A 20,443-nucleotide genomic window follows, 5' to 3' on the forward strand; every position below is an offset into this window, starting at 1 on the left:
TGCGTGCGAGTATGTGTGTGCGTGCGTGCGAGTGTGCGTGCGTGCGTGTGCGAGTGTGTGTGCGTGCGAGTGTGTGTGCGTGCGAGTGTGTGTGCGTGCGAGTGTGTTTGTGCGAGTGTGTTTGTGCGAGTGTGATTGTGTGCGAGTATGATTGTGTGCGAGTATGTGTGTGTGCGAGTGTGTGTCCGAGTGTGTGCGCGCGCGAGTGTGTGTTTGCTAGTAAGTGTGTGTGTGTGTGCACGTTGATTTGATTGTGTGCGCATGTCGGAGAGTGCGTGAGAGAATGAGTCTGAGTGTGTTCGAGAGTATATGAGTTAGTATTTTACAGTGTGTTTGTCTGTAAGAGAGAATGTGTGTGTGTTTTTTTCCCTCTGTAGAGTTGGAGAATGCTAAGGCCAGTAAATACCTGAGTAAGCTGGAATGTTACATGGCCATGTCCTCTGTCAATCCATGCTAAGATGTCCAGAACGATCCTATGAGTTCAGCGACCCTCCTTAGCTGCATCCCACCTCAGCTGCCACTCTTCAGTTCTTGGCACGTTCCTTTGCCAGATTGTTCCATTACTTATATCCTCGATCAGTGCATCGGACCATACTGGTGTCTCGTACAAAATTACAGAGGTAACCACAGTAGCGAGTAGTTGCCACCTGGATTCTCTTGGTTCTCCAATGTCGGCCGTGATTCTTGCCAAAGCTCCAGCCACCTTCAATGCCTTTGCACCCACCTTCTGCAGATGCTCCTTGAATTTAAGTCTTCCATCAAGGGTCACCCCCAGATATCTTATGACCTCTGCTTTTCATATTGCCTTTCCTACTAGGAAGGTTGCAATATTTCTGGCCTTGGTGTGTTCTTTAAGTCCAGCTTCTATTTTTTCTGCTGCGAGACTCAAACGATGGTCCTTCAGCCAATTAGATACCTGTTCAATTGAGCAATCCTCCAGAATCCTCCAGTCTACACCAAGCTCTTCACTTCCAGTGCTCAAAACCAGTGCCACATCATCAGTGAAGACCATGTGCGACGAAGCGACCATGAAGACGACTGAGCTCCATTGTTGGTGTCGTAAACTAGGGTTTGCTCACAAAGATAGCTCGAGATTATTTTTCACAGGCTGAGTGGCACTTAAAGGGGCTCCAATGCCTCCATTACATCTTTCCGTGTAGCCGAGTTGAAGATATTATGAATGTCCAACGAAATAATAGCACAGAAAAAATAACATTTGTCTTGCACTTCTACTACCCTTAATGGCATCCTTGGCCAGATTTACAATGCAGCCTTTATCGTCAATGATTGATTGACCTCTCCTGAAACCAAACTGATTATCGGAGAACCCCTAGCTTGAGCATCAGCCGCCTCCAGTCTAATGAAAATTCTTTGCTCAAAAAGCTTACTAGCTATGTCGATTATGCAGAGCGGTTGGTAGGAGGGCGGCTCTCCAGGCGGTTCATCAGTACCAACCTCTGCCTCCTCCACATTACTGGAAACTATCCTTCCCTCAGACACTTGCTAAGTGTTGCCCTGAATGGTTCTGGAGCTTTAAGAGCAGCTACCTTTATAGCCAGACCCAGCACACCATCAAGTCCTGGGCACTTGCCGACTGCTATTCTGGAAGCCCCCACTCTCAGTTTGGCTTCACCAACCTCGGGTACCTCTTCTGTATCCTGGAACCTTGTCAAGCCTGTTCCAGCCACCCTCTCCTGCTGCTTTGTAAATAAGTGTTCAACAATGACCTGATTGAGGGAGTCCAGACAAGATGGACTTCTGGGCTCGATCTTGTTCAGGACCACTTTTTATGGTCTGCCCCATGGATTGTGCTCAACTTCCTCACAGAATTTGTACCAACACTGTTTTGGCAGATTTTATGGCTCTTTTTAGTTCTCTGCAATGTGTCTCATAGATAGCATGAAACTCCTGGAATCACAGTCTGTTCTTCACTCGTTGCCGTTTCTTCCTGGACAGCGACATGCCCGATGTAGGCTGGCAATGTGCTCCTTCCACCAGTGAACCGGTGGGCAACTGTGCCCATTAGTTTTTATAGCCATTGAGGCGTCGCAGGCTGACATCAATACCTGATTCAAATGTCGGGCTCTCTCTTCTGCAGTACCATGAATCTTAGTTTCCCACAGTGTATAAAGGAATACCTCCCCATCAAAAGTTTTTGTAGGTCATTTCTCCCACCTTGGCTTCATCTCAACTTTCCTACTGTCACTTATCAGCCTGTACTCAAAGAGCTTGGTGGTCGCTTCCTGTGTAATGATCGCTAACTGTCCAGCCATAACCTTTCCCCATCAATTTAGGATTGATGAAAGTATGGTCGAGTATAGATGACTTGCCAGCCTTGATAAACGTAAGGACTGCTCTTGTATTGGCGATCTCCTACTCTAGCGTCGCAACAGCTTCAAGCAGTGCCTGGCCCCTGGCATTTTTCTTTGTGCTGCCCCACTCTGTCGCCCATGCATTGAAATCTCCAGCAATGAGCACTGGTAGTCTCGATGACTGCGCACTGGTAACAATAGCCTCCAAAGATCTCATGAACTCCTCCATTTTATCACTGGGAAGGAGGTATAGATACATATACCGGCCACCTCCACCCAGGTGGAGCCTCGCGTGCGAACTGCAGTTTGCAACGCAACTCGCATATGTGGAGATTGCCACAGACCCAGACCGCGGCCGTGCCCTTGGCGTCCGTTACTCAGTATGAATTGTGTAATGTAGACCTCACTGATGATGACTCTCTCTTCTACTACGGTCTGGGAGAGAATATCTTGGGCCACTGCACAATGGTTTAGGTTAATTTGGAGGACTCTGACCATTTACCCTCACAGTTAGCTGTCTTATGGTCCTCCTGGCCACGTCGGAAGCACTTTGTCTGGTCTACAAGGCTTGTACACTCTCATGCTAAATGTCCCACCTCCTGACACTTGTAGCACCTCCTGGGTACCTGCCATAGTCGAACTCTACAGCTCACCCGACCAGTTCGAATTTTTCCTCTTTGGAGAAGCCTCTTTGCTATCTCCGACAAGATTCAGACGTTGGCAACCTGCGTACCTCTGTATGCTTCCCGCAGTTTAACACCCTCAGGTATCACTGCTCCTGGACCCAAATCTGCAGTTATGGCCTCCATGACATCATCTACTGTCGTCATCTTATCAAAGTCCTTGATACTCAGGCTCTCCGTATGAGTAAGTAGCTGTACTTACGCTACTCCACTCAGTATTGACGAGACTGCCGACTGCAGCCCTAGGGACTTCGCACCAGGCCCTCCCAGTTCTAGGAGAAGTTCTCCTGTCTTGATATGCCTTATGCCTGTTGCCCTCTCGCCGAGCGTCTTTAACTCAGGTGCCACCTTTACGTGATGCAGTATCTCTGAGTAAGAACTCTCGATTGCTTTGATCTTAATGTCACAGGTCGGGGTGGCCTTAACCTGGGCCTCTGCTTTTCTTCAGCCACCTGCAGCTTCTCGCTGTCATTGCTTGACAGCTGCTGCTTTTCTTTCTTCTTCTTCCTGATCCCTACATCCTACTTCACGACAGTGACCCAGTCACTTACTTGGACCTGATACGGAGCCTTAATGCTCTCCTTTCCTGTGCTCCTTTTAGGAGCGGGTCATGGCCTGCCATCCTCTGTCATGTTGCTTCTGAACGGAAGATTGGGGATGTTTGAACGGTCACATCTTGGCCAGGAATCCCTGGTCTCTTCACGCATTACACAGTATACATTAACTTGGCATAGTCATTAAGAGCTCTATCCATAACCTTAGCCATGGTTTTGTTTTCCGTATGTGTTGCTCCTTGGGAGAACAAATTTCAGGAACAACTGCACTCTCTCTTTTAACCGGTTGAAAGCCTTTTCTGGTTCCTTCGGTTTGGGGTCACTTGTAGCATTAGATGCTACAGGGGCTGAGTGACCTACCCCTGTAGCACTGCAGTCGCTGGATAATGACGCCTGGTAGCCCGCTTGCTCACTCCATGATGGCGCCGGCACTGGGGTATCCCCCCCTGCACTGTACCTTCTACCTTCTGTATACTTGCCATTGGTGGTTTATTTTCGGGGTTCCTTCCCCTATTTGGCTTTTTTGTCCACCCCGGGTATTTTATTTGCCCGGTGCCCTCTATTTCTAGCGAGCGTTCCCCTATCCGCAACCTGGGGAGGCGCCGGATGGGAGAAGCCAACAAAACTCCGCACCGGAGAGTGTGTGTGTGTGAGAGTGCGAGGGTGTGAGAGTGAGTGCGAGGGTGTGAGAGTAAGTGTGAGGATGTGAGAGTAAGTGTGAGGATGTGAGAGTGAGTGTGAGGATGTGAGAGTGAGTGTGAGGATGTGAGAGTGAGGGTGTGAGAGAGAGAGAGTGTGTGTTTGTGTGTAACTGTGCACAAGAATGTGGGTGAAAGTGCTTTTAGCCTCTAAGTTTCTCGGAGATACAATGTGGTTATGTATTAGCATAGATGTTTTGAAAATATGATCTTACTGCAATCTTTCTCTGATATAATATTAGCTACATTCCTTGTATTTTTGATTAATCTAAATAGGTTTCTGCAAATTTTTTAAATCTTTCTATTAATCTATATATAACCATTTGTCTTCTCAATGATGTCCCTTTAATATTTTAATTGCTATTGCTTGTAAATATTCCTTGCATAATTATATGTATTCATTCAGTTAATAACTGTTGAAAACTGTTAAGTATAAAATGTCTTTTTTGAATAGATGCAGAAATTTAACTTCTATACTTGAACAGGTACATGATTGCCATACAACTGAAAATGATTTGAGTGACCCATTAGATTGGTTAAGAAAAGTCATGAATTATCCAAAATTACGAATCATTGTAGTGATGAGCCATTGTGCATTCATTCAGCAAGAAGCAATTCAGTCTGGTGGTATTGAAAATTGCAATGAGATCTACAAGAATCCTACATTCATAGATTGCATATTTCCATATGCATTGAAACAAATAATGAATGATTTTTCTTCAAATGCTTACCACAAAATTCATATGATTGGGTGAGTACTTGCATGCCATTTACTATATAAATTTGCTAGAACTGAGGAAATGGAAAATGTTCTTGGTAAAGATAATGGAAAGCAAGGAGTTTTCTCTTTGTAGATTTAATAATTCATATTGGGTGTATTATCGTGCAAAAGACAATTATCTAATCATGTACATATTAATAGCATAAATAAGTAATAAATGTCATTAATGTAACGTAAGAAATCATCATTTTCCTTGAATGAAACCAGCAAGTCCATCTAAATATTTCGTTACATCAATATCGATTTTTTTTATCGTTCTAAACACAAAATTTATTTTTTCAATGAAAATATCATAGAGATTGCATAGTATTTTAAACATTGCGAAAAAAAATCTTGTATAACTTGAAAAACATTGTCTCCAAACTGTAATGAAAATTAAACAAATTAAAATAATTTCTAGCACCCTCTCCCACTAAACACTCCCTCCTCCCCTAAATCCCATTCCCCCAACTCTCTCACCCCCATACAATCTCCAAACACCCTCCCCTCCCAATGCATTGATCATTATATCCATGAACTCTCTCCCTAACCCCCAACTCCCTCTCCTGAACCTGTAACAAATAGCTAAATAATAAGGTAATAGTGAAAGAGTACATGTATAAAGTATCTGTATGATACACTGCATACCCTTGAAACCTTTCACTCTCAAATATCCTCACCCCACTTTCCTTATATCCCTCAAATCCCACACCCCTACCCATAACCCCCTCTCCTAACCCCTCCCCACTAAAACACCTAAGCTATCGCTATCTCCCCCACTCCCTGACCTTCTCCTTAATTTCCCCCCTAACTTTTCTTCCTCCCAATCTCCCCAACCCCCACACCGACAACTCCATACCATAACATCCTCCCACCTAACTCCACACCTATCCTCTTAAATCTCTCTCTCTTCCAGTTTCTCATTCCCTGCATACACTTATCCTCTCTACCCCTCCAACCTGACTATTGTTTACTTTTCCTAACCTCTCTAGGTGTATGCATGCTCCCATATCTTGTTTGTCTTTAATGTCGCATTTAGACCAATAATTATTATAACTTTTTAGATTCAAAGGATTTTCCTTGGATGATCATATACTTGCATTGCCCTCCTGTTTAAGAAGATATCTAATACCTGAACATTTACAGATGCTGCTATCGGAATTGAATTTGTTAGTATAATTTAAAATACTTAATTGATATTAATATAAGAAATGCTATATTATGATATGTATTATTTAACTTTCAGAGAGAATGCATCTGATGTACTCCTTAAGGAAACCGCTGAATATATGTCTTTGCTGATTAATATTAAAAACTTAAGAAAATACACAATAGAAAATCCTAATTATCTTAATGATATCTTGAATTGAACTTAATGTTTTTTATTAAGAAGAATGATGATTTTTTATTTTTTATGTACTTTTTATACACAGTTTTATATCTGATTTAGTGTTTCATCTTCTACGAACACTGATATTTTTCTATTGTGTGATGATATACGAAGCATATTCATAAAGTAAGGGCCATTTGGTCACAGGAAAAAATAGAGTCATATGAAACATTTAATTGGCACTTTTAGTTAGCTACAAAACCTACTTCACTGCTCTACATAATCGCTGTTCACTTCTAAGCATTTCCGTATTTCTGTACCAGCTTCTTTAACACCTCTGCATAGAAGCTCACCAGCTGAGAGTTAACGCCATTCTTGAGTTCCTCTTCAGTTTTGAAACGTTGTCCACCGAGCCACTGCTTCAAGGGCAAGAAGAAGAAGTAGTTGCTAGGTGCAAGGGTCCGGACTGTACGGTGGGGGTGATGGACCCAAAAACTCTTGTCCACCGGACATTCTTTGCTCCTTTGGGCATTTTCGGTACCCACCTTGCACCCAATTTGTGGTACCCAAGGTTTTCCGTGATAATATTGTAGATAGTAGTGCATCCAAGTTGAGGAAATTATTCTGCCAGGCCATAAATCGTCAATCAACGATCACATTGCAGTTTTTGTTCCACTTGCAGAACAATTTCATCGGTCAGAATAATGGGCCTGCCACTTCGCCCTTCGTCATGGACATTTGTTCATCCATTTTTAAAACCACAGCACCATTGTCTAACCTTTTTTTCACTCATAACTTTTGGTGCATAAACTAGGCATAACTCCCAATGAATTTCAGCAGCCGACAATCCTTTTGCAAACAAAGAATCATATGACAGAACGCACTTCACAGCTGGCGGGATGAACAATTGTCGCGGAAATTGTTGTTTGCATGCACTGACAAGCGAACGACTTCTGAAACCAAACAAATGCTGCTACAAATTCTCAATGAATCAGCAGATGGTGCTGCAGGAGTAAAAACTGTGTTCCAAAGCACCAATATTTAAAAATAAGCAAACAACCCTTACTTTATGAATATGCCTCGTAATTTGACTGTACATATTTAAATGTCAAAATATAATTTAAGTATGGAATTAATAAATTGTAACTATCTACTATCCTAATAAAATTTTACTTATCATTTTGACTTTATCTACCCAGTAGTCATATAATTCATATATACTCATTGGACGATCTGATGATGGACAGTAAATAGAGAAGAAAAATGACAAAATGAAAAAACTACCATTTGAGCTACTGATGATTTGCTCTTTACAACTTTTATCCATCCTCAATGAAAAGGTTCACCACTATCTTCCAAGAAACCTTATACCACTTTTACAGAAGGACTAACATTTTTTTCTATTTCAATGAAAAATTGTAACTGAATTTCACAGGAATCTATGCCATGCATGTAAAACCACCTTCCCACATATATTATATAAATCTTAGCTTTCAACCAAAGAATTAGTTTGCTTTACGCATAGGAAATCTAATTCTAATCCCAATAGTGCATGAAATTCACAACATGGCAGACGAACGAATTCTTTTTCCCCTCATGCCACTTGCATACTCTCAAAATGATCTGTACAATATGCACAATTACATGCCTTGGGCGAAACCAAGTCTTAACATGTGCCCACTACTGAAGGTTCCCACAGGAAGCACCCAGAATCAAACCCTATCCATTTAATCAGTAATCCAATGAAAAAATAACTGCCTTAATAAGTAATTAGTAATAACAACTTGAGTACATTATAGCTTCCTCATAGATGTGTTTAAAATGATTGATAAAAGTTGATTCAAGCATGATATGATTTTGGTAAAAACTACATTATTAATGCAATTGATTGGAGGGAAAGAATATGCACTAAACACCTATATCTCAGTCTGATATCAGTAAGACTATGAGGCCAGTTAACAAATGAGATTGAAATAAGAAGGGATGTTAGACAAGGATGCTGCCTGCCACCAACCTGTATGTAACATTTATTTGGAAGAGATCATAGGAGAGTGATTTTTTGGGGGTAGAGGATTGAACACCGTAGGTAAATTAGTAAAATGTATCAGGCTTGCTAATGATATGGCTGTGGTGGTATATGATATACAGAAAGTCTTAGAGATGCTAGCATAAATTAACAACAAATCTAATGATTATAAAATGTGAATAGGCTAGAAAATGACTGAGTTTGATAGGAGATACCTCGTAATAGGGGATAAAGTGAAAGGATCAGCATCACATTGAAAGGTGAAGTAATCGAATGAGTGGATAGCTTTCAGCATTTGGGAAGTGTCATCATTGAAGAAAAGTCCTTTTCCAAGGAAATCAATACAAGAACAGCTATGGCAAAAGAAGGATTTAATGAGAAAAAGAAACTACTGTATGAACCTTTAGGAAAAGGAAATGAGAAAGAGATAGTAAAATATTACACTCCAAATGAAGCAATTTGCCTGAGTAGAGTCATGGACTTTGCGGAAAGATGAAGTAAAAAAATAGAAGTCTTCAAAATGTGGATCTAGATTAGTAAGGTAAGAATTACATGGTAGGTTAGAGTAAAGAATAAGGAGTTATTACAAAGGATTGGAGAAAAGAAAAAGTTGTGAAAGATATTCAAGGAAAGAAAGATTGATTGGTTAGGACATTGTATGATTGCTGTCCAGAAAGTAATTTTCATTTTGCTATAAAAAATATATCAGCATAGAAACAGAAAATTTATTAATTTCATCTCAAAACTAAATATCTCAATTATTTTATACTTAAAGGAATTTTATAAAAAGTATTGGGACAAGTTTCAATTTAATTGTTCATTTTGACTCACTATTGTAAACAAAAAACAAGCAGTGCAACCTACCAACCACTGCAGTTTGTGGCAATCTGACCTAATGTGTGCATCAATATGGTAACCATTTGGCTCCATCTACTGAGTCTCACAATATATGAAAACTGATGTTATTTTATGGACACCCCTCGTATGAGGAATGAGTGCCTGTTGAAGACTGTTTGAGGAAATGATAGAAGAGAAGGAAGGATAGAGGAGAAATAGATTTATGATGTTGGACTTCATTTAGAATGGGAGAAAATATGAAGAAATCAAGAGAATGGCTCTCAACCAGTTTGAAATGCTTGAATTGGAAAAACTTTCTCTGTCATTCATTTTTAAGATCAGTATGACAAATAAAATTATTCAGGATAATTCATAGGGCACATACCATTCTAGTTGGCATTGAGTTTATGACATTAATGAAAAATAATATTTTTAGAATGGGACTGCTGCCATAAAAGGAAACAGCAATTCTAACAACAAAAGTTAGTATTCCCAGAAAAAACTTCGCAAGATGACCTCCATATTTTAAATGCTCATGCATTCCTGATGAATCTAATCGTATTGATTTTGGAATGTTTGGGAAGATCTAGAGGCATGCTCAAATGCAAACTTCTGATGATTTAACAAAAAGATAATCACCAGAGGGAGAATCAGGATTTTGTTTAGTTTTTAGATGATGACATGTCCAGCTTTCCATGTATTTAAAATGTCATGTATCCGAGATGGTTCATAACACTGATTTCCCCACTTGTTTGTATTACAAATTCCCAAATTGAAACTCTCTGGAAACTTTTAGAACCACAAATTCAGTACCAAATTGATATTTAATTATGTAAAATTATTTATACTCCAATTTTGAACACAATTTTTGCATGTACGAGGGCGATTTGAAAAGTAAGGTCTTCTATTTTTTTTCCTGAAAAATCAAATTTATTCCCAACTTAGCGTACATCATTGGAAAGGTTGAGCATTTAGCTATTTTCTAAATAGTCGCCTTGATGATCCATCACTTTTTGCATCCCTGTAAGCAGCTTTTTAATACCAGCATGCTACCCTTCTCCGGCGCATCACGAAGCCAACTGACAACTGCTTCTTGCACTTCCTTGTCTGACTTGAATTCCTCCAAGTTGTTTTTTGAGAGCAGGAAACCAGTGGTAGTCACTGGGGGCAACGTCCGGGCTGTAAGGAGGGTGGTCGATAATATCCCAGCCGAATTCATTGAGTAGGGTGGTCGTTTGATGTGACACACGTGGACATGAATTGTCATAATGCAAACACACTCCTTTGGTGAGACACCTTGTTGTAACTGAGGACCTCCAACACAATACTCTGCACGGAGAAGTAGCCACTCTCTTCATCAAGGCCTTCCTTTATCTCATGAAGGGTAATTCCCTGGTTATTGAGCACCATCTCATCAATTGGAGCCACCGTTGATTCTGGCAAATTCGGCCACCCTGACTACTGCTCATCATGGACGTTTTCCTGGCCATGGAAAAAGTCCCTGCACCACTTCCACATGTTTTTGATGTCGATACATTTCTCACCATGCATTTCCAGTAAATGTTGATGAATTTATATCAGAGAAGCAGTCATCAGTTGGCTTCGTGGGAGAAAGGTACGACACCAGTATTAAAAAGCTGCTTACAAGGATGCAAAAAGTGATTGATCGTCAAGGCGACTATGTAGAAAAATAGCTAAATGCTCAACCTTTCCAACGATGTACGGAAAGTTGACAATAAATTTGATTTTCAAGAAAATAAAAGGAGAGCTTACTTTTCAAATTGTCCTCATAGATAGGAATTAGGAGGTTCACTTTCAGTACAATTTAAAAATATGTAATGTGTTTAGCTATAACATAAAAAGTACTTGCACCGATACCACTTGTAAGTTCATACAGATTTTAAATTTCATTGTTTCTCACTCCGATCATTTAATCACTATTTTTCGATTTATTTGCACATCACTGGCCATAACCAGGTTTCGTGTAAAAATTCAGTTCCATAGTTTTATTTAATTTATATAAGGGAAATAAATTGCAATACCAACAGCATATATAAAGCATCAGTGGAACAAGGTAAATTTTCAAAGTAAAGAGAATCATAACACAGTTTCGGAGAACAAAATGTTTACATTTGGGGGCATTATCATTTGAAATTGGGTTGTTTGTCAATGTTTAAATATTGTTAACACGTTACATGAATGATGTCTGCAATTCATCTGAGTTAATTCCAGACCTGAAAATTTGACATCTCAATATTTGTACTATTTGAGCCACCTTGACATCAAGTACACCTCATGAGCAGGTTAGTCATTGAAGTATTTGTACATCATTAATGAATTATGAGATTGCAAAAAGATTTAGTTGAGATAATTTGGTGGTTGAAAACATTGTTAAAGAAACAAAAAATAACAGCCTGCTTACTTGTACCACAAAGTCCACCAAGTAGTGCTAATTTAATGTGAAAAAAGGTTAAGTCATGTGGGATCTTCGAATATATGGTACTGGCCTATTTCAGTAGGAGCATCACTATCCATTTCATAACTAGATAAATCATGAATGGTCATCCAAATTAAACTCTTTGAAAGTAAGTTATTGATGCTAAGTCACTTCTATGAAAAGAACTTCTATGAGGAAACACTAGCCATAGAAATGAATGTGAATTAATTTTGAGAATTGAGCGTTGTAAAATATTGTCTTGCCACATAATTGATCGGCCAATAATGATAACCAAATTTCCTGGTACACCTAATTAACAGAAACAGTATTTAACTGGTCACTTTCATCCTTGACACGATACTCATATGTCAAAAGATATTGGCAACACTTGTCTCTTGTGACTAGGGTATTTAACTAATTCCTTCATTTTAGCATGTCTTGAGCAACACATCCTCAAGTTTCATGGTATTCACTTGCTTTTTGTCAAAGCAATCTAAAAATAATGCAGTAAATTATTATCCGGCACACATGTCATAAAACAGTTATAAAATGTTTTCTAAGGGATTAAAGAAACCTCTCCTAGTTTCCTTGCAAGGATTTTGCATTTATTCTGAAATTTTCACCAGCTTTTTATCACCTTTTTATTGATATTTCGGATTCAAAATTAATTATAGTGCTCGAAAACGTTCCCTTGATATTTGTAGCAGAATTTTATTTAATGTATAAATGCAGTGTACGTACAAATTTTGCTGAATGGTAGTGCTATCATTCACTATAAAATTCATGTCACACTTGGCGAAAGTCTTCGTAATGTTATCAGAGCTAGTAAAGGAAAATAAATAAAGGATATATAATGAACTACCACTTCCTAACTTTATGTACTGCGGAAGGCCATCAAATTACGATGAAATTAACCGTTGAATTGATTGTATTCCTCAAAGAATTTGATTTTGAGCACATTCCGAGGCAATAATCAATTAAGATTCCTTTAAGTGAGAAAGAGTATAAATTTGTCAATTGGATGATGTGCATAATCATTAACGATGCATTAAAATACTAACAATACATATTTTAAAATATACTATTTGGCACCATGTGCCAAGATGCAGGGATAGTTGACGATCCAGCTGCAGTTACTAAATTGCAGCGTAACAATATTTTGTTAGTATACAGCCAATTGAAACCCAAATATGGATACTTCTACATTGAGCACAACAGACCAGTCAAAGCAATGCTTTGGGCATTAAAAGTTAGATGGGCTGATTCAATCAAAGGGCTGGGAGGCTCTAGATATGACTAAGCATGACTGCACCTTGGCTCATGTTGTGGAATGCATTCCTTATTGTTACCACATTTGCAAATATAGATATCGTCGCATGTGTATTGAATGTTCTGAGAGTAGAGATGTCATTGCTTACTTCTCACAGCATGGGCCTAGGAGCCTTTTGGGTCTTCCATAATATTTTTTAAGACTGGGAAATGCGTGAATGTCATATCCAGAGCTACACCCATTGCAGTTACTCCGTAATAACTAGAAATCAAATTAAAATACAATAGAATGTCATTCTTAGAACATTCCAGAGGGTTCTCAAACTATTGTAAAAGGTACTCGTATAGTAACTACAACTAAGCTGGAGAGTCAAGGCAGAGAGAAGTGCTAAGAGTAGTACCTCATGCATCTTATTAGAAAAACAGGTACTTATTTTCATCCACGAAAACAGGAAATGCAGGCCGAGGGGTGGGTGAGTCAAATCCATTTTCGATTTTGCTTCCAATGTGCCATAGTTCGTTTTTCCTGGATTTCAGGGTGGATATTCCAAGGATTAGGTACGATGGTCCTGGTTCTTGAAGAGGATGATATGTTGGCAGGGCAACTGGAACGCTTTGTAAAAGAAACATGCCTTAATTAGAATTAACAGTTCTCTAATAGTCAAGCCATATTAGTTTAAGTCGCGACATTCGGAGGCCTCGACAATCAAATACTGAATTTTGCACATAAGAATTGGAAGTCGTCGAGGCCGTGATGTCATAACTTCTTTATTGTTTAAGAAAGACTACTTAGAGACCTTAATGAATAGACCACCTGAATGAAGTGTACACACTGTAAACATTCTATTAAGATTTAAGTACAACAAAATTGCCTTTAAAGAGATGGGTAATGAGATTCTTCATATTACCTTCCAGTGACGTGTGTGATCTTAATTTTGCATAGCAAGTCAGTTAGTTCCTCTATCCAAACAAGGAAAGCGGTTATTGATCGATGGCTGGCGATTAAAATGTCCCATAATGAAACTATTTCGAAATTTAGTGACTAACATTTTGTTCGCTTGGAATCTGGCGAAAAAAAGGTGCATGGCGGAAATTGAATTGCGAAAATATGCGCTAAACTGATCACATCACAAATATTTATAATCGAGGAACAACAAGAAATTTTAGCAACATTCAATATCGTCTTATTAAAAATATACGTAAATACATATGGAGAAATTTCTCAGCGAAAAAGGGAAATGCAGTCGAATAAGCTGGTCGTTATTTCCCATTTTCCCACGACACGTTAGATACATCTGCACTAACTTAAACCCGATGTTAAATTGTTCAAAAAACTCACGCGCATAGCCATAGTGAAATATTCGAAACAGTTACGTTTATGTAAAAACATAGTTTAAGCTTTGCAATTATATTGGCAATAAATAGTTTTTCTCTATCTATAATTGTTGTTTTTATAACCAAACAAAACTGACTTTCTAGATGTACTTTGTATAGGATTGCGTAACGGTATGTTCGTCATTTATACGGGTCAACACCACTGAATATACACGATTTCACACCACTGAGGATAAGGCCTTTCTAATTTTATCGTATGTCCGATTGACTGAGTACAAATTTGGACACTGATTTTAGTCTCATAGGGTCAATAAAACGGTAAGTCCATCGACTGTATGACGGCTTTTGCGGTGTAATACAAAAATGAAATTAACGTTTGCCCAGTAATACACGTAATTCGTTGATCCGTGTAATCTTATGGTGTTCGTATAAATGTTTTTAAATATGTACTTAAACAATCCTCAATAAAGCGCAGAGAGATAAAGTGCTGGTAATGCGGTGCTACCATCAATTAATATTGTTATTTAAATGAAGAATACAATGTACCTTTCCACTGTCCTAATGGTATTGTATTCTTCATTTAATTAACATGAATTTCCGCAAAGTTTAGCCGGGAACAAATTTTAATTCAATATTTTTATTGTTATCACAATCACTAGCTTTATCCGAACAGAGTTAAGGAAAGGTAGATAACTCATGCCGAAGAGTATAAATCTCACGTGACTTGCGGCAATTATTCTGAACTGTGCCGTATGTCACGTGGCAAACGGTGCAGTCAAAGCATTGGCAAATCAGGAAAATATTTAAGTTTCTATATTTTATTTATATTGTTGGGCACATAGATTGAGCTAATAGTCATTTCGAGTTTTGGCGAATAGACAATTTTTCAGACATCCGAGACTAGCACCGAAGCGGGCGATGTAGAAAACGTTACAAAAGGATAACCGCCCTGTAATCCTGTATCTAGCCTCAATATTATTTATTTGGTAATTTTATGATTTGGTCAACAAATAATTCGTTTGGAAACGATTCGAATGGCTGATGGTCGTAATTTTGGCGAAAAATTCTTCAACTCCCATATTTATACATATGAAAAAGCTCATTTAGTTTTGATACTTTCTAGCTTCCTCAATTCTATCCAAAATACCTATTATTTTCCTATGCATCGCTTATCCAGCATTCTCACCTTAATTAAGGTCTTAAGCATCCCATTACCTCTCAGTATCTCCAGCATCCACTTATCCTACATTCTTCGAATTTCTCCTAACAGCCGTTTCTGCTCCCCATTATGCCTAGAACTTCGTTTGTTTTCCTTTCCGTCCATTTTATTTTAACCTACGATATCTTCTCCACATCCTTATCTCCAAGCCTTCAACCTACGCTTATCCTCTTGCCCCAACGACCAAATTTCCGGGACATGCAAAACTACGCACCACAGTAAATTTATCCCTAGGCTTTTATTTATGCCTTATTTATGCCATTTCGTACCCATCAACTCCCACCTTTTGGCGAAAAGTTCCTTAACTCCCATATTTATACATTTTAAAAAGCTCGTATGTAAATTCTTACGTAATTCTTCACGTTCTAACGTTATTTTCCTTTAATGGCCTTATTGTTTCGCCCATCTTGTTCAAAAACGCAATGTGTACTGTTCTACTGATTCTAGTGTATTTCCCCCACCTCAAATGTTTCCCGCCCTACATACTCGTATAGTTAGCAAAAAATTCTAAAAACGGAAAATAGATACATGTATAGTAAAAAACATTTCTCAAAAGTGAATATCTGTAGGTAAAATTTTGCCGGCCCTGGCGGCGGCGGGTTAACGTTCTCTCGCCTGCCAACCCATAGGTCGCTGGTTCGATTCCAGCCTTGGAGGGTTTTTCCCAATCTAGGGATTGGGTGTTTGTAATTATTTCTATTGTTACGTATATAATTGTTAAACGTCTGATATGAATGCCAAATTGCTGTTTTCAGAATAATGTGAAATAAAAAAAATAAAACCGGGCATAAAATTCTCAAAATAGCTTGTAAAAGGCACTTAAAAATTGAAATCGTCGACAACAGAATGGATACTGGATTTTATGACACAACGATAAAATGATTTCCCTCCAAGTTTATGAAAGGTTTCTTCGAAAAATATCACTTGCGAGGAAGTATTGAGTTATTTAGGAGTAAAACTATCTGACACGTATGTATGTATGGCGAGAATGTAATCGCATAATAGTTTATGCAAACTTCCTTTACGTCTTTTATTAGAATGCGAATATTTGAAAGAAGAAATAAACTATTTTGGCCTACTTGGGTGAATGTCATTGTGAATGATAGCCCACGTTCTAAATTCATTTTCCTTTTAAATGTTGAGTTTGTTGCTACTGTTTATGTATTCAATTGTTGTAAAATTTAGCCCTTAAGATCACGACCACAAAATTTCTAAAACCTTTCATGTGTTGTATTCGATAGAATATTAGAGCACACGAAGTTATGTGCACTGAAAATAACAATAATTCATCTTTAAATTTGTTCCCATTTTTTATCCTTGAATTAAAAAGATAAATAATATGCTGTTTAGGAGATGACTGGGAAGATACGCGAGATATAGAAATGGACGAATGTGAATTCAGCATTAGGGCGAAGGAAATATAAAGACATTAGCAATTAACTTAGGCGAGAAATTAATAGGACGAAAGAAATGTAGTCGAAGACGCAGAGCGAAGATATGAAGAATTCGCAAAGGAAGGCTGAATTGGTAATGATGTAAATGAAAGTGTAATCACTGCCCTTAAGTAAGGGAATATCCGTGTTAACTATCAGAGATACGATGGGAAAATTATGAATTACCCAGGCAATATTCAAGAGAGACTAAAAGGGTACGTAAAGGATCAACATACGTATACGCTATGAATATTGGAACTACACTTTTAAGAGTTATTATTCATGCTGCATGTCCATGTGGTAGTGGAATTCCGCCTTCTTACTTTTCAAATGTTAGCTTTAACGTTATTGGATAATTTTTTTTACTGCATCCTAAGGTGCAATTATTTTTTAGCTAGTATATGTATTTGCATGCAATAATTTGAAAGGATTTTTGCATGAATGTATGCGCCACTGTGGGTATAGGTTTGCATGGAACGGTTGATTTTGCATGGATATGTGAATTTTTTCAATTTTACGGGTGGTAACCTAACACCCCCCCGCCACACGTCCTTGCGGCGGCACTAGGATATCACTTTTTTTTCGTCCCCCTTTCATACACTAAATACCTCAATACCTTAAAGTGCAAACATTTAGTTTCCAGTTCCACCTATTAGATATCTGCCCGCCTACATTTCTTCCCTTGTTAACATTTCCATTCGTCTAAAAATTTCCTTTTCTTTCCCAAACCCAAAGGTCAAAAGCCTCCGATCAACGCTTGCTCTCTTGTCTCCATCAAGTTTCGGAGTCATGGGAAAAGGTTTTACAATTGTAATTTTAGGTGCGGAAAAATAACGTGTTAGTTATTTTTATCTTGATCAAACTTAAAACACCAATGAGGGGTAATGCTCTATTTTCCTTTGAATTACCAATGATTATCATTTGACCTTTCCAGCGTTTTCTCTTAGCATTAATTTTATTAAATCTACAGTATTTTCTTCTTTGGCTCTTCATGCATCCTACCCTTGTCGAAAATCCTTATTATCCACCGCCCTCTTCCCTGATTGCCAATCATATTCTCTTCTATCAAAATCTCTTTCAACCACTCCTTAGAATTCCAACCGGCAATATGCTCCTGCGGCGAACCCAAAGTCTTTCTACAAAGACCATATCTATTAAGCTTTTGTGGTGAAAAATGTTAAGTTCCCATTGACTCTTTCAAAGATTTGCTAAGATTTACTCATGGTATATCCCAAAAGAGGTTTGCCGTGGAGAAAAAATAATAGAATGGTACTCGCATATGAATAATGTTCGAGTGAGTACAACAAAAGTTCATGCATTATTCGAAAGTTGCTTTGATTGTCCACTTTTATCTCTGGATACTACGAGGGTCATCCGGAAAGTAGTACCCGTTCGTGCCGCATGAAGTGCTGACGACGCGAGTAGCCGCTGGACGAGGTCAGATAGCTTCAGTGGCTTGTCTGCCTTCTCTGAGCCAAGTTGCGTGACGCTAGCATTGCCTGTGTTGTTTCTGTGATTGTTTACAATGTTTAAAAAAATTGAGAACGCCGCCAGTTGTGAAGTGAGGGCAGTGATTAAATTCCTCAATGCAAGAAACGTTCGCCCATGTGATATTCATCGCCAATTAAAGGAGGTGTATGGAGACAATGTAATGGACGAGTCGTCTGTTCGGCGGTGGTGTCGCAACTTCAACATGGGGAGGGGGAACACACACGACGATGAGCGTTCGGAGAGACCGTCTGTCATTACAGACCAACTGGTGAGCTCAGTTGACGAATTCGTGAGGAACGATCGGCGCGTCACAATTGATGACATCTGTGAGCATTTTCCCAATGTTTCTCGAACAATTGTTCATGAAATTGTTAAACACCATCTGCATTATGCAAAAATTTGTGCAAGATGGGTCCCTCGCAAGCTTACAGATGAGTGACCCTGTATCTCAATGAGCTGGCGGCGAAGGACTATGCAGCAGGAATACAGAAACTTGTCACACGTTATGACAAATGCCTTAATTTGCTTGGAGATTATGTTGAGAAGTAGTTTAAAGTATCCTCTTTCAAATAAAATTTTTTTATGTTTGTTAATATTTACTTTTGTGTCTTTATTTCACGAACGGGTACTACTTTCCGGATGACCCTCGTAAGTTTGGAATAGAGAACTGTTGGCCAATGTCAATCTTGGCTCAGAATCTTTTAAAGTGGATACGTGTACTGTTTATACCTCCGTACATCATATTGTAGATCCACATTCACAAATATCAATTGAATTAGTAATACCATTATAGAGATACTCGTATGGTTACGATTAAATATCATAATTTTTTTTCCCTGGGGAGACATCTATTTTTTTTATTCCCTTTATTGTATTCCTATGGAGATTGTACTGATAATTAACATTCAAAAAACACAAGCAATGATTTGTTGCATTTTTTACTCAGCAAAAAGAGGCTATAAGTTTCAATAAGAAGTAAAAGTGAGACAAAAGAATCAGATTGACCATAAAATTAACTTATTTTGAAGAGTTTTTCTACCCTATTCTTTGTTATCTTCTAACGTAGCACACTCCTCAATTTTTAGTTCATTTATTTTATGCATTCACTTACTTAAAAAATAAACATTACTTTTGGGAAAAAATAAGTTGGACAAAGAGGAAGATAAACGCCGAGGTTTTAAATAGAGTGGGCGAAGGAAGGAAGTTAACGGGAGTAACGTAAAAAAGGTGGAGAAAGTGGATGGGTAAATTATTGAAAGGTAGTGACGTTGAAGCTAACGATAGGAGTGAGAATATTGGGAAAGCGGGTAAGAGGCAGGAAGAGACTAGGCTTCTTAGATAGCATGAAAGCAAGCAGAAGTTACGAAGAAATCAAGAAAACAATAGTCACCAGAGAGGAATTTTTTTTAAGGTAATCTAATGGTTAAGGTAGGTTTTTGGATGGACACAACTACCAAACAAATATTGTATTGCTCCTAACAAAACACAAAATCCATCATCCTACTCTATATCAGGTCCCTCTTCATCTCTGAGTACTTTCTTTCTCCCTTCATCCCGTCCAAAATCCCTATCCTGTTCCTTCTCTTTCCTCTTTTGCCCAACATTCTCCCCTCCATCCCAGTCTTCAACATCCCACTGCCGGTCAACACCCCCTTCAGCCACTTTTCCTGCCTCCGTAGGATTTCTCCCAACAAACCCCTCTCTTCGCCCACCATACCAAGTACTTCCTCATTTGTTTTCTTCTCTGTCCATTTCACCTTCTCCATTCTTCTCCACACCCACATTTCAAAAGCCTCCAGTCTACGTCTATCCTCCTGCTTCAATGACCACGTTTCCGCACCGTACATAGCTACGCTCCATATCAAAGTTTTTACGAGTCTTTTCTTAACATCCTTACTCAAAGTCCCCGTCATCAACTCCCTCCTCCTTGTGAAAGCCTCTTTGCCTAGCGCAATTCTTCTCCTTACGTCCCTACTACTTTGACCGTGTTGGTCCAAAACACTACCGAGATACGTAAATTGTTCTACCTGCTCTAGTTTTTGCCCTCCTATTTTAATAT

General features: G+C 38.7%; 1 protein-coding gene across 2 annotated transcripts in view; it reads left to right on the forward strand.

Annotated features, from left to right (window-relative positions):
- The window catches only part of LOC139691440 (uncharacterized), a 32,929-nt gene extending 25,425 nt beyond the window's left edge, over nt 1-7,504 (forward strand). For both annotated transcript variants that reach the window (XM_071589256.1, XM_071589257.1), the window contains 3 exons: nt 4,733-4,998; nt 6,072-6,176; nt 6,254-7,504. In XM_071589256.1, coding sequence (XP_071445357.1) covers nt 4,733-4,998; nt 6,072-6,176; nt 6,254-6,377 — 495 coding nt within the window. In that variant the 3' untranslated portion in view covers nt 6,378-7,504. The remainder of the gene's footprint in view (nt 1-4,732; nt 4,999-6,071; nt 6,177-6,253) is intronic.
- The last annotated feature ends 12,939 nt before the right edge of the window (nt 7,505-20,443 follow it).

This window comes from Hetaerina americana, unplaced genomic scaffold (assembly GCF_022747635.1).
Source record: "Hetaerina americana unplaced genomic scaffold, ioHetAmer1.1.p SCAF_35, whole genome shotgun sequence".
Lineage (NCBI taxonomy): Eukaryota > Metazoa > Arthropoda > Insecta > Odonata > Calopterygidae > Hetaerina > Hetaerina americana.